This window comes from Myotis daubentonii, chromosome 1, assembly GCF_963259705.1.
Source record: "Myotis daubentonii chromosome 1, mMyoDau2.1, whole genome shotgun sequence".
In the NCBI taxonomy this organism is placed as follows: Eukaryota; Metazoa; Chordata; class Mammalia; order Chiroptera; family Vespertilionidae; genus Myotis; species Myotis daubentonii.
Genome location: NC_081840.1, coordinates 76,816,135 through 76,840,002, shown reverse-complemented (window position 1 = coordinate 76,840,002; position 23,868 = coordinate 76,816,135). Strand labels below are relative to the sequence as shown.

The 23,868-nt window shown below is 43.4% G+C and overlaps 2 gene segments (V, D, J or C); both read right to left on the bottom strand.

Annotated features, from left to right (window-relative positions):
• Positions 1-9,952: 9,952 nt before the first annotated feature.
• LOC132224071 (T cell receptor alpha variable 14/delta variable 4-like) lies at positions 9,953-10,892 on the bottom strand. The segment is given in 2 exon segments: positions 9,953-10,606; positions 10,775-10,892. Coding segments are annotated over 2 exon segments (444 nt in total).
• Positions 10,893-16,111: 5,219 nt separating this feature from the next.
• Positions 16,112-16,785, bottom strand: LOC132227730 (T cell receptor alpha variable 13-2-like). The segment is given in 2 exon segments: positions 16,112-16,509; positions 16,681-16,785. Coding segments are annotated over 2 exon segments (450 nt in total).
• Positions 16,786-23,868: the final 7,083 nt, after the last annotated feature.

The following is a 23,868-nucleotide window of genomic DNA, read 5'->3' as shown; positions in this document are numbered from 1 at the left end:
GGAAGACATAAACAGATGGAAGAACATACCGTGTTCATGGATTGGTAGAATCAACATCATTAAAATGTCCATACTACCCAAAGCAATCTATAAATTCAACGCACTTCCCATTAAAATACCAACAGCATACTTCAGAGATCTAGAACGAACTCTCCAAAAATTCATCTGGAATAAAAAAAGACCCCGAATAGCTGCAGCAATCCTGAAAAAGAACAAAGTAGGTGGGATCTCAATACCAGATATCAAGATGTATTACAAAGCCACTGTTCTCAAAACTGCCTGGTACTGGCACAAGAATAGGCATATAGATCAATGGAATAGAATAGAGAGCCCAGAAATCAGCCCGAACCAATATGCTCAATTAATATTTGACAAAGGAGGCAAGAACATACAATGGAGCCAAGATAGTCTCTTCAATAAATGGTGTTGGGAAAATTGGACAGATACATGCAAGAAAATGAAACTAGACCACCAACTTACACCATACACAAAAATAAACTCAAAATGGATAAAGGACTTAAATGTACGACAGGAAACCATAAAAATTCTAGAAGAATCCAAAGGCAACAAAATCTCAGACATATGCCGAAGCAATTTCTTCACTGATACAGCTCCTAGGGCACTTGAAACGAAATAGAAAATGAACAAATGGGACTACATCAAAATAAAAAGCTTCTGCACAGCAAAAGAAACCATCAACAAAACAACAAGAAAACCCACTGTGTGGGAAAACATATTTGCCAATGACATATCTGATAAGGGCCTAATCTCCAAAATTTATAGGGAACTCATACAACTTAACAAAAGGAAGATAAACAATCCAATCAAAAAATGGGCAAAAGACCTAAATAGACACCTTTCAAAAGAGGACATTCAGAAAGCCAAGAGACATATGAAAACATGCTCAAAGTCACTAATCATCCGAGAGATGCAAATCAAAACAACAATGAGGTACCATCTCACACCTGTCAGACTGGCTATCATCAACAAATCAACAAACGACAAGTGCTGGAGAGGATGTGGAGAAAAAGGGACACTTGTGCACTGCTGGTGGGAATGCAGACTGGTGCAGCCACTATGGAAGACGGTATGAAGTTTCCTCAAAAAACTGAAAATGGAACTCCCATTTGACCCTGTGATCCCACTTCTAGGAATATATCCCAAGAAACCAGAAACACCAATCAGAAAGGATATATGCACCCCTATGTTCATAGCAGCACAATTCACCATAGCTAAGATCTGGAAACAGCCTAAGTGCCCATCAGTAGATGAATGGATTAGAAAACTGTGGTACATCTACACGATGGAATACTATGCTGCCCTAAAAAGGAAGGAACTCTTACCATTTGCAACGGCATGGATGGAACTGGAGAGCATTATGCTAAGTGAAATAAGCCAGTCAATAAAGGAAAAATACCACATGATCTCACTCATTCATGGATAATAGAGACCATTATAAACTTTTGAACAATAATAGATACAGAGGCAGAGCTGCCTCAAACAGATTGTCAAACTGCAGCGGGAAGGCCGGGGAGGGTGGGAGCAGGAGGGAGGGGGGTAAGAGATCAACCAAAGGACTTGTATGCATGCATATAAGCATAACCAATGGACATAAGACACCGGGGGATAGGGGAGGCTAGGGGACTGTCTGGGGCGGGGGGAAAAAATGGACACATATGTAATACCCTTTGTAATACTTTAAGCAATAAAAAAAAAAGAAGACAGTTGACCACTGATGCCACAGAAATACCAAGAATTGTAAAAAAAAAAAAAAAAAAAAAAAAAACCTACTACAAACCATTATATGCCAACAAATTGGACAAACTGGAAGAAATGGGTAAATGCCTAGAAGCAATCAATTTTCCAAGACATAAGAAGAAACACAAAATATAAACAGACTGATTACTATATCTAGTTAGTAATCAAAAACTTTCAACAAATAGAAGTCCTGGACCAGCTAACTTCACAGGTGAATTTTTCCAAACATTCAAAGAAGAATTGACATTTACTTTTCAAACTACTTGAAAAAATTCAAGAGTGCCAGCAGTAACCTGATTTATGAAGTCAGCAATGCCCTGATTTCAAAATGAGACAAAGACATTACAAGAAAATAAAATTCTAGGCCAATATCTCTGATAAATATAGATGTAAAAATCCTCAACAAGCCCTGGCCGGTGTTGCTCAGATGGTTGGGGGTTGTCCCATACACTGAATGGTCACAGGTTTGATTCCAGTCAGAGCACATACCTAGGTTGCAGGTTCAGTCCCTGGTTGGGTGCATATAAGAGGCAACCAATGTTTCTCTCTCTCTCTCTCTCTCTCTCTCTCTCTCTCTCTCTCTTCTCTCTCTTTCCTCTCTCTAAAATCAATAAATATATCCTTGGGTGAGGATTATTATTAAATCCTCAAAAAATATTAGCAAATTGAATTCAGCAGTACATTAAAAAGATTACGTAACATCATCAAGTGGAATTTATTCCTGGTTGGTTCAATATCCACAAATCAATTAACATGATATAGCACATAAACAAAATAAAGGATAAAATTATATAATTATATTAATGGATGCAGAAAAAAGCATTTAACAAAATCCAGCACCCATTTAGGATAAAGATTCTCGGCAAAGTGGAAATAAAGAAAACATACTTCAAAATAATAAAGGCCATGTATGACAAACATACAGGTAACATCACACTCAACAGGGAAAAGCTTAAGTGTTTCCCTTAAGAACAGGAACACGACAGGGATGTCCACTTTCACCACTTTTATTCAACATAATATTAGAAGTCCTACCCAAAGTCTCAGATGAGAAGAAGAAATTACAGGCATCCAAATTGGAAAGAAGGAAATAAAACTCATTATTTGCAGATGACATGGTACCACATATATAGAGAGAACCCTAAAGATTCCACTAAAAATCTATTAGAACTGTAAATGAGTTCAGTAAAGTAGCAGGATACATTAATATTAATAAATATTAATATTCAGAAATTGGTTGTATTCTGATACACCAAACCCAAGCTATCAGAAAGAGAAATTAAGAAAACAATTCCATATACAATGGCATAAAAAAATAAACCAAATACCTATTTATAAATTTAACCCAGGAGGTAAACGATTTATACTCAAAAAAAGTATAAGAAATTAAAGACGATATAAATAAATGAAAGAATATATGATACTAATTGATAGAAAGAATTAACATTGTTAAAAATCCATACCACCCAAAGCAATCTATAGATTCAATGCAATCCTTAGCAAAATAGCAACAGCATTTTTCAAAGAACTAGAACAAAATGCCCTAAAATTTATAAGAAACCACTAACAAACTCCAATAGCCACAGCAATCTGGAGAAAGAAGAACAAAGTTTCTGGTATCATGCTACTTGATATCAAACTATGCTACAAGACTATAGTAATCAAAGCAGCATGGTACTGCCCAGCCGGTGTTGCTCAGTGGTTGAGCGTCAACCTATGAACCAGGTTGATTCCCAGTCAGGGCACATGCCTGGGTTTCAGGCTCAGTCCCCAGTGTGGGGCTTGCAGGATGCAGCCGATCAATGATTCTCTATCATCATTGATGTTTCTATCTCTCTTTCCCTCTCCCTTCCTCTCTGAAATCAATTAAAATATCCTATCTAATAAAAGGGTAATATGCAAATTAACCATCACTCTGTCACAAACATGGTAGTGCCCATAGCCACAAGATGGCGACGCCCAGTCCTCTCAGCCCCGCTGGAGTTCCCCAGTCCTGGGGGGCAGCCACTGAGAGCAGGCAGTGTGAGTGGCCTGGTGGAATGCTTGCTTCATTGCTACAGCAACAAGGCAAGTGTTCCACCCCAGCCTCAGAGGTGATGGCAAGGACGGGAGCAGGATGGGGATGCGATATCCAGTCTGGGTGCCGCAGCAGGGTGCTGTGTGCGGATGGAGTGCCCAGCTCACATAGGGGCATGAGCGGTGGGAAATGGGGAGCCCCTATTTGGGGAATGAACACGCAAAGAGGAGCAATGCAGCTACATGCAGCTTGCCCGCCTCCTCTGGAGGAAGTCTAAGGAGAGAGAGATGGGGAACAGCAGGCTTCAGCTGCGCCTGCCACCTGCAGATGGCGCCGCTTTCACTCACTCACTCACACACCCAGGTTCGCTCCTTCCAGAACACCGATTGGTGGCGCCGGCAGCAAACAGCCGTCAGTTCCAGGTTAGAGGGCCACCGCCTCCTGCACCAGGACAGGCAGGACGATTCGTGTAGGAAACTAGGATGACGCTCCCTTAAAGGGCTCAACTCCCTGAAAACCAGACTCACCCAAAAAGAATAAGTTCTTTGCTATTGTACTGATCCATTACCTTTAAGTATCATTCACACATAAGACACTTTATCAATATCGTTACAATGTTATAAAATAGATGTGTGCTTTTTTTTAACTTTATTTTTCAGATAAGGAGAGGTAGATTCAGGGTCTGAATCCACAATTGGCTGTGTGGAAAGCTTCTGTTCAGCTCTGAAAGCTGGGTGTGTGGCAATGGACGACCACCCCAAAAATACTAGATGGTGAAAGAAGGAGCTGGAAATGAGACAAAATGGTATGTGTGCATCTTCAAAGGAAAGTGGATGCCGCTCCAGTCTAGGCACTTCTAGGAGACCTTGACAATTATTGGCAAACTGCCATTCTGAAACAAGCAAAGGTGAGGAAGGAGTACAGGTAATGCAGAATGCAAACTGCAGTTTGGGCAGGTCAAGGACTTTGGCCTAGCAATGCAATGCCATCAGAGTTGGGACGTTCTAGGATTCTCAGAACTTTGCAATTGATTTCTATTGTTTGCTTCAAGAAATTTCAAGCAAATGTCTTGAGATTTTATATATCTATAATAATAAAAGCATAATATGCTAATTAGACCAGATGTCCTTTTGGACAAAGCCAGGGCTGCAAGGAGAACCCTTCCTGGGTGCCAGGGGGAAGCCGGTGTTGGCAGCAGCGGGGAAGGAAGGCCTACTTTTACATGATAAGCCTTCCCTGCTGGCCTGATACATCTGTACATTTGAATGTGTATATTATCCTATCTAATAATAGAGAAACATGGTAATTAGCCGTACCACCACTACCCTTCCCATTGGCTAATCAGCGAGATGTGCAAATTAACTGCCAACTAAGATGGTGGTTAATTTGCATATGTAAGCACAATGCTGGGAGGCGAAAGGGAAAGGATGGAAGAAGCCCCCTGCCACTGATGGTGATAGGAAACCCAGGGGGGAGCTAAGAGCTGGGGGCAGGGCAAAGGCGGCCCTAGGGGCCGCCTTTGCCCTGCCCCCCAGCAGTGATCAGAGAACCCAGTGCCTTTGCCACCCCCGACCAGTGATCACGGGAAGCAGGGGTGGAGCCCGCGATGGGAGCTGGGCAGGGGCGGAGCCGGCATTCCAGGGAGCTAGGGGTCCCTTGCCTAGGCCTAAAGCCTTGGCCAAAGATGTTAGGCCTGGGCAGGGGTGGAGCCTGCAATCTGGGAAGCTGGGGGTCCCCTGCACAGACCTAACGCCTTGGCCAGAGGCGTTATGCCTGGGCAGGGGCGGAACCAGCCATCGCAGGGTAGAGTCAGTGATCCTGGGCAGCTGGGGGGCCCCTGCCCAGGCCTAATGCCTTGGCCAGAGGCATTAGGCCTAGGCAGGGGCGGAGCCTGCAACCACGGGGAGCTGGGGGCAGGGGCGGAACCAGCCATCGCGGGGAGCAGGGGCAGAGTCAGCAATCGTGAGAAGCTGGGGGTCCCCTGCCCAGGCCTAACCCTCAGTCAGAGGCATTAGGTCTAGGCCGGGGCAGAGCAGGAGGTTGCAGGGAGCTGGGGGTCTCCTGCCCAGGATTAATGCCTCGACCAGAGGCCTTAGGTCTTGGCAGGGGCGGTGCCAGAGATCGTGGGTAGCAGGGGCGGAGCCGGGGATGGTGGGATCTGGGGGTCCCCTGCCCAGGTCTGACACCTCTGCCGGAGGCATCAGGCCTGGTCAAGGGGCCGATCCCGCGATCGGAGGGTAATGAGGGTCAACTCCTCTGTCTGAGGCATCAGGCCTGAGCGGGGGGCGGAGCCAGCAATCGGAAGGGGCTGGGGGTCCCCTGCCCAGGCCTGAATCCTGGGCCTGAGGCATCAGGCCTGGGCGGGGGGCAGAGCCAGTGATGGGGGGAAATGAGGGTCCCCTGCCCAGGCCTGATACCTCTGGCGGAGGCATCAGGCCTGGGCAAGGGGCCAATCTGGCAATCAGAGGGTGATGGGGGTCAATGCCTCTGGCCAAGGGGTCAGGCCTAGGCTAGGGTGGAGCCCGTGATCAGGGGAGATGGGGTTCCCCTGTCTAGGCCTGAAGCCTGGGCCAGAGGCATCAAGTCTGTGGTGGGGGTGGGTGGGGTGCCAAGCCACAGATTGGTGTGAACTACAGAGGAAGCACCTTTTCTGACTGCTCATTGGTTAAGCTCCCTGTATGCCACTGGTAATATTCTTAGTAACTTGGGTAATAAGAATCCAAAACGGTGATCTCAGGTTTTTCACCACACTCCTGGTGAAAAAAAAGAAGGTCCGCTGCTGGAGGGCTAAGAAATGTCATATCCTGCCCTAGCCACTTTGGCTCAGTGGATAATGTCTTGGCCTGCCGATGGCAGGGTCTGGGTTCAATTCTGACCAAGGGCATGTACTTAGGTTGCAGGCTCCTCCCTGGCCGGGGTCCAGGCCAGGGCTCATGCAGGTGGCAAACAATCAAAGTGTTCCTCTCATTTTGATGCTTCTCTCTGTCTTTCCCTTTCTCTTTCACATTCTCTAAAAATCAATGGAAACATATCCTCAGGTGAGGATAAAAAAATAATAAAGAAATTATTATTATATGAAAGACACATCTTGAAAATGCCTAAAAAATGTTGTCAGTTTTTCATGGTGATGGGACTGGAGTCCGTGTTGATGAAAAAAACCTTGCTGGCTGCAGTGATTGGCAGTGGCTACAGCAGCGGGGTGATGGGGCTGGTTCCTTCCCCTGATCAGCCCGGTCACCTCCCACAAAGGGAGGCCAGACTGCGGCTTAGGCCCGCTCCCCAAGGGGAGCTGGGAGCGGGCCTAAGCCGTCAATAGGACATCCCCTGAGGGCTCCCAGTATGTGAGAGGGGGCAGGCTGGGCTGAGGGACACTCCGCCCCCCCAGTGCACGAATTTCATGCACCGGGCCCCAAGTCTATACTAATAAAAGCCTTGGGGGCAATCAGGCCAGCAGGGGAAGCAGTTGGGAGCAATCATGATGGCAAGGGAGCAATTAGGCATCAATCAGGCTGGCAGGGGAGCAGTTAGGGGCAATCAGGTTGGCAGGCAGAAGCCATTAGTGGCAATCAGGTAGGCAGGCAGGCAAGTGAGTGGTTGGGAGGCAGCGGTCCCAGATTGTGAGAGGGATGTCCAACTGCCGGTTTAGGCCCTATCCCTGATTGGAGAGGATGCAGAATGGGCTGAGGGACACCCCCCCACACATATGAATTTTGTTCACCAGGCCACTAGTATTTAAAAATAAAAGTTAAAAGAAAAGCATGGTATTGACATAAAAACAGACATAAATCAATGGAACAGAACAGGGAGCACAAAAATAAACCCATGCCTAAATTGTAAATTAATCTATGACAAAGATGACAAGATTATATAATGGCACAAAGACAGTCTATTCAATAAATGATGTTGGGAAAATTGAACATATACATGCAAAAAAATAAAATAAAACTAGACCACCTTCTTACACCATATACAAGAATAAGCTCAGATTTAAATGTAAGAGCCAAAACCATAATATTCCTAGGAAAAATCATAGACAGTAAGCTCTCTGACATTGCCCTTAGTAATATTTTTTCTGATATATCAACTTGAGGAAAGGAAACAACAAATTAAAACAGGGGACTACATCAAACTGAAAAGTTTTTACACAGCAAAGGAAACCATCAACCACATGATTAGACAACAAAGTGATTGGGAGAAGATATTCACCAGTGATACATCTGATAAGGGGTTAATATCCAAAATTTATAAAGCACTCATACAATTCAACACCAAAAAACCTCAAATGATCCAATTTTAAAATGGGCAGAGGACCTGACAGACATTTCTCCAAAGAAACATACAGATGGCAAATAGATATATGAAAAGATGCTCAACATCACTAGTCATCAGAAATGCAAAATACAATCACAATGAGCTATCACCTCACACCTGTCAGAATGACTATCGTCAATAAATCCTCAACAAGTGTTAGCAAGGATGTAGAGAAAAGGGAACCCTCATGCTTTGTTAATGGGATAACAAATTGGTGTAGCCACTATGGAAAACAGTATGGAGGTTCCTCAAAAAATTAAAAATGGAACTACCTCATGACCCAACAATTTCACATCTGGGTATTTATTCGAAGAAACCCAAAACACTAATATGAAAAGTACATGCACCTATATGTTCATTGCAGCATTATTTACAACAACAAAGATATAGAAGCAACCTAAGTGCCCATCAATAGATGAGTGGATAAAAAAGAGGTTGTACATATCTACAACAGAATATTACTCAGCTATAAAAATAGTATAAAACTTTACCATTTGCAACAACATGAGTGAACCTAGAGGGCATTGTGTTAAGTGCAATAAGTCAGAGAGAAAAAGACAAATTCCATATGATTTCACTCATATGTGGAATCTAAAGAACAAAATAAACAAACAAAACAAAAACAGACTCATAGATACATAGAACAAACAGAGGATTGCCAAATAGTAAGGGCGTTAGAGAGCTGAGGGGAAAAGATGAAGGTATTAAGAAATACAAATTAGTAGATACGCCCTGGCCAGCATTACTGAGTGGTTAGAGCATCAGCCATAACCGAAGGGTCATGGGTTCGATTCCCAGTCCCCATTGGGGCATGTGCAGGAGGCAACCAATCAATGTGTTTCTCTCATCTCTCTCTCTCTCTCTCTCTCTCTCTCTCTCTCTCTCTCTCTCTCTACCTCCCTGCCACTCTCTCTAAAAAAAAAATCAGTGGAAAAAATATCCTCTGGTGAGGATTAACAAAAAAAGAATAATAACAAATTGGTAGATATAAAATAGTCATAGGGATGTAAAGTATAGCATGGGTAATATAGTCAGTAATGTTGCAATAACTGGTGTCAGATGGGTACTTGAAATATCAGGGGAATCACTTTTCAAAGAATATGATTATCTAACCACTGTGGTGTGCACCTAAACTAATATAAAATGATGTTATCAACTTTAATTGAAACATTTAAAAAAGAGACATAAAAAAAAGAAACAGAAAACAAACAAAAAAAGATCTTTTCGGCCTAAACACAGGAAATAAATTCTCCTTTTATTGGAGAGAGACACAGCAGACTTTGTTCATCTTCCTAGTTAAGGAAGATAAGGACTACTTAGCTGGACTTCCAGCTCATACACATTGGTCTTGTCAATTCTACATAAATTTATTGTTTCATATCTAAAAAATTTTAAAGCTTCCTGACCTGATCATGTCTTCATATCTTCATTTGCTTGTAAGGGCTTCCATGTACAATAAAAATTTAATAAAATGTGTATACTTTTCTCCTGTTATTTTGTTTTATGTCCGTTTTTAAAAATATTTTTATTGATTTCAGAGAGGAAGGGAAAAGGAGAAATGTCAATGATGAGAGAGAATTATTAATTGGCTGCCTGCTGCATGCCCCCCACCAGGGATCGAGCCCGCAGCCTGGGCATGTGCCCTGACCAGGAATCAAATTGGTTCATAGGTCAACACTGGTTCATAGGTCAACACTCAATCCCTGAGCCACATCAGCCAGGCCTTATGTCAGTTTAATTATTAGGCCTAGACAGTGATCCAAAGAGGATAGAGGAGAATTTTTCTTCCTCTGTATAATATATACCCAGCAAATATTTACTGAAAAAATTGATCTGAAAATCCAACATTTCACACATATATTTATTGACTTCTGAGTCAGATGTTTCTGAATTTCCTTAGTCAATTCTTCTAGCTCAATCTATCACAAAATGGCAAGCTATTTATTGAGGCTGTTCTTTGTCTATATAAATATTTTCAACCCCAAATTTTAAGAATATGGATTTTTTTATTTATGATAACTCTATACATGGTCTATGAGCCTAGAGAGGTATTTTCATAGAGTGTTTTCCCTCTAACCCTACCTACACCTGTGCTGCCACAGCCCTTGTCGCTTCCTGTCTGTGATTACAATTCCCCGCCTTGGTCCCTACAGCAGGTGGATGCATGAAGCAGAGCCCAGGGTTTTGGTACACCTCCTTCTAACACCCCTCTCACTGTGGGCTCACTCAGGGCACAGAAATACACTGCTGAGTCCTCCAGCTGTGAAGCTGAGATGACAAGGTTGGCAGAACTCTTTGCTTTCTGAAAATTCAGTGAGTAGCGGCCTCCTGTGGCATTTTGCTGGTTGTAAGAGTCCTGACGAATGAGGAAAATCATCGCCCCACTGCTGAGCTGCTTGTACCAGAATAGACTATAACGTGGAACACTGGTGTCATATGTGCAATCCAGGCTCACAGCCTCCTTCTCCTGCACCAGTATTGCTTGTTGGCCTTGAGTTACCTTCTGGGCAATACTGGATCCTGAGAGAAAAAAAATGCAAACAGAAGGTTATGGGATAAGTGGTGTGGGACAAAAAGAATATTTTTAACACCCGGCCAGCTTTCCTTCCCAGGGTACTCATAAAAGACTGCCTGCACCCCCTGTTGTTATGTCACAGAGAAGACCCATTCCCACTGGGGCATCCTTACCTAGCCACATGGAAGTTATGACCACCCTCAGAAGACCGGAGACCGACATGTTCAAGTTCTCCCACTGGGTGGAAAATATCTTCTTTTTCTTCTTCAGTGTTAGGGCTCTGCAAGGTGAGGTGACTGACAGATGGAGAGAAGAAATGCTGAGCTGTGTGCTGCTGCTGCCCCAGAACAGGAAACAGGGTTTCTGGTGCAGACGTTGCTGTGGGTCACGTCAAACTTTCTATGTACTGGCTGAGAGCCTCACCCAACCCACACTTCCTTTTGCATTAATAATGGTAACAATTATACTGAAGATAAACATGGTATAGTTTTATATTAATAGGAAGATTGATGGCTCTAGCTGGTTTGGCTCAGTGGATAGAGCATCGGCCTGAGGACTGAAAGTTCCCAGGTTCAATTCCAGTCAAGGGAACATACCTTGGTTGCAGATTTCCCCGGCACTGGTTGGGTGCATGCAGGAGGCAACCAATCGATGTGTCTCTCTCACATCGATGTTTCTTTCTGTCTCTCCCTCTCCCTTCCATTCTCTTTAAAAATCAATGGAAAAATATCCTTGGGTGAGGATTAACAAAAAAAGAAGGAAGATTGATGATTTGAAATGTTAAATAGTGAGAAATAAAATAAAGTAATTGATATGGTTTTTATTTTCATGACTGGACTCTGACTAATAAGTATGTTCTTTTCTCAATTTAGAAAAGAAAATCACCGGCCTTGTCAACTATGATAGCAAAAATATGGCTTAAAAAAAAATCAGGTCCTAATCCCTGGAATCTGTGAATGTTGCTTTATATGGAAAACACACACACACGCACAAAAACAACAACAACAAAAACCTTTGAAGATATAATTGAGAATTTTGATATTTTTATTTTAAAAAGTCATATAAAATTGACTACTTTCCTGTACAGTTATAACTGTAGTTTTGAGTTTTAATAGATCATGTAACTATCACACAGTCATGACTCAGAAGAGTTTACTCCCCAAGACTCCCTTATGCTGTCATTTTGTGATTACACATCCCCCATGACTACCTTCTTGCAAACCTTGGCTTGTTCTTTTATATTTTTGTCTTTTCAATTATCTTTCCTTGACATGGAAAGGTAATTCTGGATTATAGGAGCCTAAATGCAATCACATGTGTACTTTTAAGACAGAGACAGAGGGAGATTTGATGACAGGAGACTATGGAGGCAGAGATTGGAGTGATGCATCCACAAGTCAAGAAATGCTGGCACCCACCACAGTTGGAAGCGTCAGGGAACAAATTCTCCCCTAGAGCCTCCGGAGCAAGTGCAGTCCTTCTGACAAATGGATTAAAAGAGACAAGACCCCTCGTGTGCTGCCTACACGAGGCTCACTTCAGATCTAAAGATACAGACAGAAGTGAATGGACAGAAAAACATACTGCATTCAAACGGAAATGCGATGAAAGCTGGGGTAGCAAGACTTAGACAAAATAGACTTTAAAACAAAGACTCTAACAAGACACAAGGGTATGACATAATGATAAAGGATTAATCCAACAAGAGGATATAAAACTTATAAACATCTATGCACCCATGATAGGCTCACCTAAATACATACAGCAAATATTAACAGACAGAAAGGGAGAGGTTGATGGTAATATAATAATTAAACACCCCGCTTACATTAATGGATAGGCACAGACAAAATCAACAAAGAAACATTGGCCTTGTGACACATTTGATTAGATAGACTTAATAGGCATGTACAAAACATTCTAACCCAAAACAGTAGAATACATTATTTTTAAGTACCCATGAACATTCTCCAGGAGAGACCACATGTTAGGCCACAAAACAAGTCAATAGATTCAAGAAGATTGAAATTATATCAAACACCTTCTCCAACCACTTATAACCACTGGGTGCCTGGTACTTCCTCTCACCAATATGCAGAATTCTCAAAAGATTATGTATTGTATGGTTCTATTCATATGACATTCGTTAAAAAGACAAACATATAAAAGAACAAGGTTTGCAAAAATGTAGTCTCTAATCAATTATAAGAGGAAAACTGGAAAAAACACATGGAGACTGAACATGTTACTAAACAACTAATGGGTCAGTGAAGAAATCAAAGAGGAAATTTTAAAAAAATATCTTGAGACAAATTAAAATGAAAACAATGTTACAGTCCTGGCTGGTGTTGCTCAGTGGTAGAGCATCAACCCATGTACCAAAAGGTCTCAGGTTCTATTCCTGGTCAAGCGCATATATCAGCCGTGGGCAAACTACAGCCCGCAGGCCGGATCCAGCCTGTTTGAAATGAATACAACTAAAAAGAAAAAAGACCATACCCTTTTATGTAATGATGTTTACTTTGAATTTATATTAGTTCACACAAACACTCCATCCATGCTTTTGTTCCGGCCCTCCGGTCCAGTTTAGGAACCCATTGTGACCCTCGAGTCAAAAAGTTTGCCCATATATCAATGTTTCTCTCTCTCTCTCTCTCTCTCTTTCTCTCTCTCTCTCCTTCCCTCTCCCTCTTTTCCACTCTCTCTAAAAATCAATGGAAAAAACATCCTTGGGTGAACATTAACAACACATACACACACACACAAAAAGTTACAAAATCTATGGAATGCAGCAGAAGTTGTACTAAGGGGAAAGTTTAGAGCAATACAGGCCTATCTCAAGAAATAAGAAAAATCTCAAATTATCCTAATTTACATCTAAAGGAACTAGAAAAAGAAGAAAAAACAAAACCTAAAGTTAGTAGAATGAAGAAAATAAGACAAGAGCAGAAGTAAATGAAATTGAAGTTGGAGACCATGCACTCACTAATGTAAAATTATACTACAAAGCTATAGTAATGAAAACAGTATGTGCTAGCACAGAACAGTATGGTACTATCACAAAAACAGTATGGTACTGACCAAAACCAAGTTGATCAATAGAACAGAAAGAAGAACCCAGAAATGATCCCATGCTTGTGTAAGCAATTAAATTGGTGACAAATGAGGCAAGAATATACAATGGGGAAAAGTCTTCAATATATGGTGTTGGAAAACGAAAAGAATTAAGAGGCACAAACTTATAGTTTTCATAAAGAAGTCATAGGGATGTAATGTACAGTATAGAAAATACTGCCACTAATATTGAAATGACTTTGTACAGTGACAGATGGTACTAGACTTTTCTAGTAAGGTATATAAATCTCAGACCACTATATAGTTCACCTGAAATTAATATAATATTCTATATCAACTATACTTTCATTTAAAAGAGCTTTACAGCCCTGGCCAGTGTTGCTCAGTGATTAGAGCATCTGTCTGTGCACCAAAGGGTCGAGGGTTCTATTCCAGTCAAAGGCACGTACCTTGGTTGCAGGTTCATTTCCCGCCCCTGTCCAAGCACGTGCAGGAGGCAACCAATAGATGTGTCTCTCTCACATTATGTCTTTCTCTCTGTTTCTCTCTGCCTCTCTTCTTCTCCTTTCCCTCCTTTCCTTCCTCCCTTCCACTCTTTCTAAAAAGCAATGAACAAACGACAAGTGCTGGTGAGGATGTGGAGAAAAAGGAACCCTCTTGCACTGCACTGCTGGTGGGAATGCAGACTGGTGCAGCCACTGTGGAGAACAGTATGGAGTTTCCTCAAAAAATTTAAACATGAACTCCCATTTGACCCAATAATCCCACTTCTAGTAATATACCCCAAGAAATCAGAAACACCAATCAGAAAGGATATATGCACCCCTATGTTTATAGCAGCACAATTTACAATAGCTAAGGTTTGGAAACAGCCTAAGTGCCCATCAACAGATGAGTGGATTAGAAAACTGTGGTACATCTACACAATGGAATGCTCTGCTGTGGTAAAAAAGAAGGAACTCTTACCCTTTGCAACAGCATGGATGAACCTGGAGAGCATTGTGCTAAGTGAAATAAGCCAGTCAGAGAAAGATAAATATCACATGATCTCACTCATTTGTGGAATATAGTGAACAACATTAACTAATGAGCAAAAAAAGAGCCAGAGGGAAAAAAATATTTTTAAATATAATAGAAGTAATCCTGTTATTTAGCAGATTTTAATATTTCCTACAACTTTTGTGATATCAAATTACTAGTATGTTAGTACAGTTTTGGTAATATTATTATGCTTAAAATCCTTTTTTTCTTGAAATATTAATGTTCATTGCATGTAATCCTATATAATAAAGAGGTAATATGCAAATGAAACCTCATGGCCTCACAAGATGGCTGCCTACAACCAGGCTGGCAGGAGGGTTAGTGAGGGACGACCAAACAACTGAACAGCAAACTGGGTGGGGTGACCAGGACGGTGGGAGGGGGCACGAGGGGCAACAAGGTCAGCAGGGGAGGCAGTTGGGAACAACCAGGCAGACGAGGGGGGCAGTTAGGGGTGACCAGGCCAGTAAGGGGGGCAGTTGGGGCAATTAGGCTGGCAGAGAGGGCAGTGAGAGGCGACTAGGCTGGCGGGGGGGGGGGGCAGTTGGGGACGACCAGGCGGGCAGGGGGGCAGTTAGGGGAAACCAGGCAGGCAGGCAGGTGAGCGATTAGGAGCCAGCAGTCTAGGATTGTGAGAGGTATGTCCAAGTGCAAGTTTAGGCCCCATCCCTGCAGTTGGACATCCTCCAAGGGGTCCCGGATTGGAGAGGGTGCAGGCTAGGCTGAGGGGACCCCCCCTGCATGAATTTCATGCACTGAGCCTCTAGTATTATTATATTTAAGATCGTTTTTCTTAAATAATTGGTGTTATTGATGTAACATTATTATGTTTAAAATCATCTTTCTGGAGATATTAATGTTTATTGCATGTAATATTATTATATTTAAGATTGCTTTTCTTTAAATATTAATGTTTATTGCATGTAACATTATTATATTTAAAATCATTTTTCTTGAAATAAAAAAGAAAAGTTTAGAATTTTAAAAAAAAAGCTGTGGAAAAATTAATCCTCAAGGAAGGATTAACCAAAAATATTTTTAAATAACATAGCCCAGCTGGTGTGGCTCAATGCTTGAGCATCAATCTATGAGCCAGGAGGTCACAGTTTGATTCCTGGACAGGCACATGCCTGGTTGCAGGCTCAATCCCCATCGGGGGCCTGCAGGAGGCAGCCCACCAATCATTCTCTCTCATCATTGGTGTTTCTATCTCTCCCTCTCCCTTCCTCTCTGAAATAAATAAAAATATATTTTTTTAAAAATAAATAAAATAAGAGCTTTACATTCCAAAATGAAAAATCCATTAAGGAACAGTCCTCCAACAAAATGTTCTAACACTTTCTGGGTCATCTTGAAACTAACCTTCCTATTATGTGTTTTTAACATACAACACATTAGTTTCCACTTGCAGACAATTTCACAAATGCTGTGCTTGCAGGCAGAGGGGGCTGCCCCACTCGCAGGTTTGTGTACAGGATGCAGGTGCCTGGGAAGCAATGTGTACTCGCTGCACAGAAGTAGACAGCTGAGTCTCCAGGTTGGGTGGCTGCGATGTGCAGGGAGAGATGTTTGGCCGCCTTATTCAAGAAAACAGTGAGTCTTCCAGCTTGGTTTTTGTCCTTATTTGAACGAATGTCTATAATGAACTGGGGACCTTTTCCAGGTTCTTGCTTATACCAAGGAAAGTAACTTGAGGCACTGTCTGAATAAGAACAGTTGATAACAGCGGTGTTTCCCTCCTGGACACTCAGGGTAGAAGGATGCTGATCCACTTTCTCTCCATGGCTGACCCCTGTGCAGAAAGAAAGAGTCAGAGAAAAAAAAGTTTGCCTGATAATTACAGTCCAGAATTTACTTTTCCTTTTCTATAGTAACTAGAAAAGGAACCCTGAATAAAGCCTGTTTATTCCTTGGCTTCAAAGAAATGTTCACTAATAGACTCTCCCCAAATCCCTCAACTCACAGTTCAGCTGCAGCCACAAGAACATAAATAAAGCTCCAATGGATGACTTCATTGTTCCTCCTAATTGAGACCAATTATAGACTTGCAATCTTCAGCCAACAGAACTGCTCCTGTTATCTGGCTGCCACTTCTTCTCTCTGACAATCATAATGGTTTCTCACATTGTTTACCCAGCCAATAAGAAAAAGGCTCTGCTTCTGCCATAGCCTATTTACTCAGAATCCACTGAAATGAACCCCCCACATATTCAGCATCAGCAGAGGTGCACTGTCATCTTGTGGTCACATCTCTAACTACAGAACTCACTGGTTAAATGTATTTCTTTTACCCTGTGCCTATAAGGAACTCAGTCGTATGAAAGCAGCAATAGGTCAAACAAACCAGGTCTTAGATCAGACTGCATGAACAATAAGAATGTAGATATCAAGATTTACATCTCTGAAAAAGAAAAGATTTACATCCCTGCACACTACTGAGTCATTATTAAGTTGGAAAGAGGTAAATGCTGTTTATATTTATTCAACAACTAGAGGCCGATGCACAAAATCCATGCATTTGGGGGGGTCCCTCAGCCCGGCCTGCACCCTCTTGTAGTCCAGGAGCACTCCAGGGATGTCTGACTGCCACGGAGGCAGGAGAGGCTCCCTCCATCACTGCTGCGCTCTCCAGCCATGAGCCTGGCTTCTGGCTAAGCAGTGCTCCCCCTGTGTGAATGCACTGATCACCAGGGGCAGCTCCTGTGTTGAACATCTGCCCCCTGGTGGTCAGTGTGTGTCATAGTAACTGGTCATTCTGCTGTTCGGTCAATTTGCATATTAGCCTTTTATTATATAGGACTAGAGGCCCAGTGCACAAAATTCATGCACAGGGAGTGTCCCGCAGTCCAGCTTGCACCCTCTCCAAACTGGGACCCCTCAGGGGATGTCTGACTGCCAGTTTAGGCCTGATCCCTGCCTAAACAAGCAGTCAGACATCCCTCTCACAATCTGAGACTGCTGACTCCTAACTGCTCCCCTGCCAGCCTGATCTCACCCCTAACTGCTTGCTCCCCTGCTGACCTGACCGCCCCTAACTACTTCTGCCTCAGCCCCCACCACAGTGGCTTTGTCCAGAAGGAAGTCAGACGTCTGGAAGATGTCCGGTTGACCCGGTCTAACTAGCATATTACCCTTTTATTAGTATAGATGACCTGGTGCCAGAAACAGCCAGAGCTCTGGTGCTCTGCATTGCTCTGAGCCCATATATTCTTCTAAATTCTTCCCTATTATGCCAGAGCAGGTCCCTTCTCAAACCCTAGCCACTGTACTAACTGTTGGGAACTTAGTCCAAGTTTCTCCTTTATCCTCTGCTCACTAGGTACAGGTGCTGGGTCCGAGCCCCTCTGCCTGGGGCTGGACTTCTTGGATGCTGGGTCTTAGACGAAGAAGCCATAAGAAGTTGTGGGTATATAAGGATGAGTCTTTAGTGCAGAAGCCAGTGGCCATAAGTCATCAGGCAAAACAGTTCTTTATAACAGTCCTATGCCAGCAGCCATACACTGGTTGGTCAAAAGACATCTTTCCCATAAAGCAGTAGCACCCTTAATAGCCTCTGTACCTACAGTTATTATATGAGCAGCCCCGTGCTGCCTCTAAACTCACCACCTTACATCATAGTGGTATCTGAGCTCTCTGGCTCAGCAGCTTCTCCTCTCTCTCCTGCCCAGCACACTCTAGCTGGTTAACATGGTAGCTATATCTGAGCTCTCTGTGAGCTCTTAGCCTTACATTGTGGCAGTACCAGCTTTCAGCCCTGTCTGAGCTCTCTCTAGCCTCAGTAACATACTTTCAATATTACTTACACAAAAGAGGTTTTGTGCCAACAATGACATCAATCATTTTGGCTACAGAAAGGCCCAGCACACCGTGAGATTGCTGTGGTCTTGCACCTACGTATGGTATCCTAGCCTAGGCATAGAGTGGCCTTGGACCTTCGGTGTGTTGACAACAGGCCTCTGTGTTTTAATTGGCCTTGACTATCAGGCATCTCTGGTGTGGTTCCCACACCTGGGGTGACATATTTGAAATCAGGGAAGTGCCATGATTCAATCTCTTAGACAAAGAAAATATGAAACCTTCCTTTTCAGCTAAATCTACCATTCTCATTTGTCTGTTGTGGAGGAAAACTCTTTCTAAAATAAACATATAAGTCAAAGATCAGAATAAGAGAGAGATAAATCATTGAAGATTTCAAATAGCTATTATCTCAGACTCAGCTTCCCCTAGCTGGTCTTGCCCATGACCTTGCTATTCCAAGAAAACTGACAGCACCTACAGTTAAAATGTTGCAATAAAGATGACTGCTATAAGAGGTAGAAGATTGAAACTCAATGATAAAGGAGCAGGTGGTGGAAGTCCCATGAGCTGGGAAGCAGTTTGAGCCATAGATTGGTTTGATTTGCAATGGGAAATCTGACAAGCTTTAAGAAACCTATTCCTTGCTATGTGGGTTATATAAAGTATTGAGAGAAAGAATACAAATTCTCAGAAAACATCAGGCTGCAGATTCAGAAAATGTATCTATATGTAAATTTATTCTACAGGTGTTTTATTATCTGATGTCAAAAGAGATGGTATATTCTAAATGCAATGACTAGCTCATATATTTACTGGAAAATCCCTTAAAGTATAAGCCATCACTCATGGCATGCATTCCTGTTTCCTGGCCACTACTGGCTCAGATTCCATGCTCTGTCATTTTCCCCCCAAACTCCACTACAGTGTTTTCCCAAAACATGATAAAAATGTTCAGTCTGTAAACTTATAGAATTATCTCCATCTGTCAAAAACTCTTTTTCATTTACTTTAATAACATGGTATTTTTCAACTACCTCTCTAAGAAAAAAAATCTGGGGAAGGCTAAATATCACCTGTGTCTGCTAGTGAAATAGTACAAATAGGAATTGACCCTAAAGAGCTGATCATGAGAAATGGTCCCTGGAGAACCAAGACTGCTTCATTTCCAGAAGTGAAAGCCCCTTTCCAGTTATTTGTACTCAATGATCCTCTGGAGAATAAACATCGTCGCTCATCCACATTTTACACCTTTAAAGATTTAAGGACAGGGGACTGCACGGGGATGAAGGCGGCATGGTTGAAGTAGGCCACTGAAAAATATTCTCTGAACTGAATCCTGAGTTTGTCTTGTAGGTCAAAAGTTTAATAGGGCCCAGGGATCAGCACAGAGAGCACTCCAGAACACAAACTGCTTTCAGGAATATCACCGTGGATTCCCAGATCCCAGAGGAAGGACAGGGGTGTGAGGAGGTGAGCCAAGTCACAGGCTGAGAAGCTGGAAGGATTACGCAGTAGCAGAGCCCCCACCCACTAGACTAGGAGCATGGGGTCTCAGTCCCATGCAGAGATCACCAATCCAGAGCAACAGAGAAGGGAAGGGGAGCCCTCGTAGCATCAGATTGTGGGAATCAGTGGGGATTTGATCCACCGGGGAGACTCAGCCCACACCATCCCAGACAAAAAGTGATTTCTTTGTTATAGCACCAGCCTAGGAAGTTCCCTCTTATCTGTATCTGCAAGAGGGGCCTCACGGCAGAGATCCAGCCCCAGAGGAGTCTGATCGGTACACCCAGCAATAGAGGGTGAGGGGCCCTCTATTATCTGGAAGAACTTTGAGCAGAGATCCAGAAAGGGTCTGGACAGTGTGTCTTGGGAAAGAGGATTGGTCTTTCCCACCTCGAACACACAGGTGGCATCCCTCCCCTCACCTGCGGAATGCTAGGTCAGCCCCATTCTTCTGTGACTGTAGGCGAAGGGGAATGGTCTTGGTCTGGAAATCTGTGCCCCATACTGCCTAGTCTGATGGTGGTACAGGGGACTCTGGCCAAGTGGGAGCCTGGGCAGAGGCACTGCCCTGTGGGGGCCAGCCACATGGAAAAACTAGAGTGCCAAGCAAGGCTGAATTTTTTACATTGTGTTCCCTCTTACTTGGTGTGGTGGTGATGGGCTGCCAGGGAGCCAGGCAGGGCTGTATCTCTGGGGTGGGCTTCTGTCCAGGAGACAGGTGGATGTGTGCTGGGCCCTTCAGCTGCAGAACAGGAAACCAAAGACGAGCTTACCAGTGAGTTCAAACAATGCAGCTCTAGGAAGGAGACGAAGTGCCTGCCTCCACTCCTACAAGCTATGGGCACCACCTCCAATACAAGGCTGCTTAAATCACCCCAGCCAGGTCCCAGATACCCCTGAAGAGCACAGTTCCATGGGTGAAGGGAGAGCAGGGACACTCGAGGTGGGAGACACAAGGCAGTCCCAGCCTCTGGGCTACAGAGGCCCTGCTGAGCTTAAGTCAGGTTGCCAAGGGCCATGCAGGGACAGCAACTGACATTGGCTTGCACCAGAGAACATCCCAGGAGGCCCGGAAAAGCACACCAAGTGACCAGATTCAGACAACACTGGAGTAAAATCCAAACAGCTTTACAAATAGCAGAACCAGAAGGTGATTTCAGTAGGCACAAAAATCTGCAGAGTCAAACCCCATCTTTTAACCTTTTATTTTTATACTAGAGGCCTGGTGCACAGGATTTGAGAACTGGTGGGGGACGTGGCCTGCAGGGATCAGCCCACTGTGGGAGCACCACTCATCCCGGTCAGCCGAGTGGCTGTGGACCTGCCCTCTGAGCAGCTGCTCCCACTGTGGGAGCGCACTGACCACCAGGGGTCAGCTCCTGCTTTGAGCATCTGCCCTCTGGAGGTCAGTACACATCATAGCGACTGGTCTAGCAGTTATTCTGGGCATTGCATCATTTGGTTGCTGGGCTTTTATTATGTAGGATATTTTATATTTAAATTTGTTTCTTTCATAACCCTCATTTCTCTGTTTCCATTTTTATTCTATTTTTCTCTCTTTTTCAAAAATTTTTCCCATTTTTCTTTTCCTCTTCTATACTTTATTTTATTCATCATTATTATTTATTTTTAATTATTATTTCATTTATTATTTTTTATTTTATTTTTTATTATTATTCTTTTACCTCTTCCCTTTTTTCTTCATGGTCTTGTTTTTTGTTTCTTTCTCTTCTCTAATTCTTTGGTCTCTGGTCTTATAATGTTCTTTTTTTTCTTATTCTTTTCTTGTTGATTTTGTTGGTGGTGGTTTATTTGTTTTGCTTGGTTTTTTGTGTTGTTTTCAGAATGGACTTGTTTTGTCTTCTTTTGTTCTGTCAGCATCTGTATAACAGTTGACATGATGTGGCTGAGGCTGATCCTCACAGTCAGCCAGCCCAAGGTCTGAGCCCACCCATGAATAAAACAACAGCAATCGAGACACAATTACAAGAGGCCCACATAACCCACACAAGGGACATTCCTAGAGCACACAGTTCAGAAGATGTGACTACACCACTGGGTCCCACAAGAAACCCACTAAAAAAGGCCTCCCCTAAAAATAAACCAAGATGGCGGCATAGGTAACACCGGAAATTGCTGCCTCCCACAACAAATTCAAAAAGACAACTAAAAGACAACACGGACATCATCCAGAACTACAGGAAGGCTGGCTGAGTGGAAATTCTACAACTAGAAAGAAAGAGAGAAGCACACTGAGACTCAGAGGAGCTGCTGAGGTGGAGTGCAGAGGTATGGAGGCACAGGCGGCAAGGGCTGGTGACTGAGGACGTGGCTGTCTTTTTGAATTGGGAGGGAATCACAAGCCCCCGACTGCTCTGAACTCTGGTTCCGGGAAGTCTCTGGGGACCCAGACTCGTGCGGGGAGAGACTGGATGGTCTGGCAGTGGGCAGAACTCAGAACTCGAGGGCGGCTTTCTCTCAGAGGTGCTTGCAGCAATTACCGGGACTCTGAGACGTGGAGCCCCTTAGGGCAGGGCTGAGGATCAGCCATAGCTGCTTGCTCCGCCCTGTTGATACCCTGAAACCCGCCCCACCCAAGCTGTGGCAGAGGCTTTTGCATATGAATCCCCTGGCCCTTTGCAATCTGAAAATTACCTAACAAACTGCAGCTGGGCCAGACAGACCCAGAACTTACAAGAGAAGGCCAAAGGCCCCAGAGCAGCTTGCATTGCTTCACAGCTGGGCCTCATTTGGGCACCTCCAAACCACAAACAAGGAAGGGGAATCTGCAGATCTCTTCGTAGCTCCTGCTGGGTAGCCTCAGGCAGAGGCTAAATTAGCACCTCCTTAGATCCAAGAGACAGTGTACCCAGTGGTCAGAGTGGGACCATCCAGATTACAACTCCTTAGATCCATAAGGGATACACTCAGGGGGCAGACTCAGTGAGAACCAAAGCCCCACTGAAGCAAGTCTTGCCCCAGAAGGGTGTCTTCAGCACAGAAGTTCTCCACTGTAGACACAGCTGATTCTCACAGCCAATTGGCCTGGAGGTCAATTCCTGCCAGTGATACCTACAACAATCAAGGCTTAACTACAACAAGACTGTGCACAAAGCTCACAAAGGGGTGCACCAAGAGTGTCCACCTCAGGTAATTGGGGAGGCTGAGCCACTGGGCGCTATAGGACACCTAGCACACAAAGCCACTCTACCAACACAGGGAAGCATAAAAAATGTGGAGACAAAGAAACAGGACACAAATGACAGAAATTGAGGAAAGCAAACTACTGGATATAGAGTTCAAAACCACACTTTTAAGGTTTTTCAAGAACTTTCTAGAAACCATCAATAAATTTAGTAAGACCCTCAAAAAGTCTGGTGAGACTGCTGATAAATGTAGTGAGACCCTCAAGAAATCTTGTGAGACCCTCGAGCTTATGAAAAAGGACCAACTAGAAATTAAGCATACACTGACTGAAATAAAGGATATTATGCAGAGTTCCAACAGCAGACTAGAGGATCGCAAGAATCAAGTCAAAGATTTGAAATACGAAGAAGCAAAAAACACCCAACCAGAAAAGCAAAATGAAAAAAAGAATCCAAAAATACAAAGATAGTGTAAGGAGCCTCTGGGACAGCTTCAAGCACACCAACATCCGAATTATAGAGGTGCCAGAAGAAGAGAGGGAGCAAGATATTGAAAACCTATTAGAAGAAATCATGACAGAAAACTTCCCCTACCTGGTGAAAGAAATAGACTTACAAGTCCAGGAAGCTCAGAGAACCCCAAACAAAAGGAATCCAAAGAGGACCACACCAAGACACATCATAATTAAAATGCCAAGAGC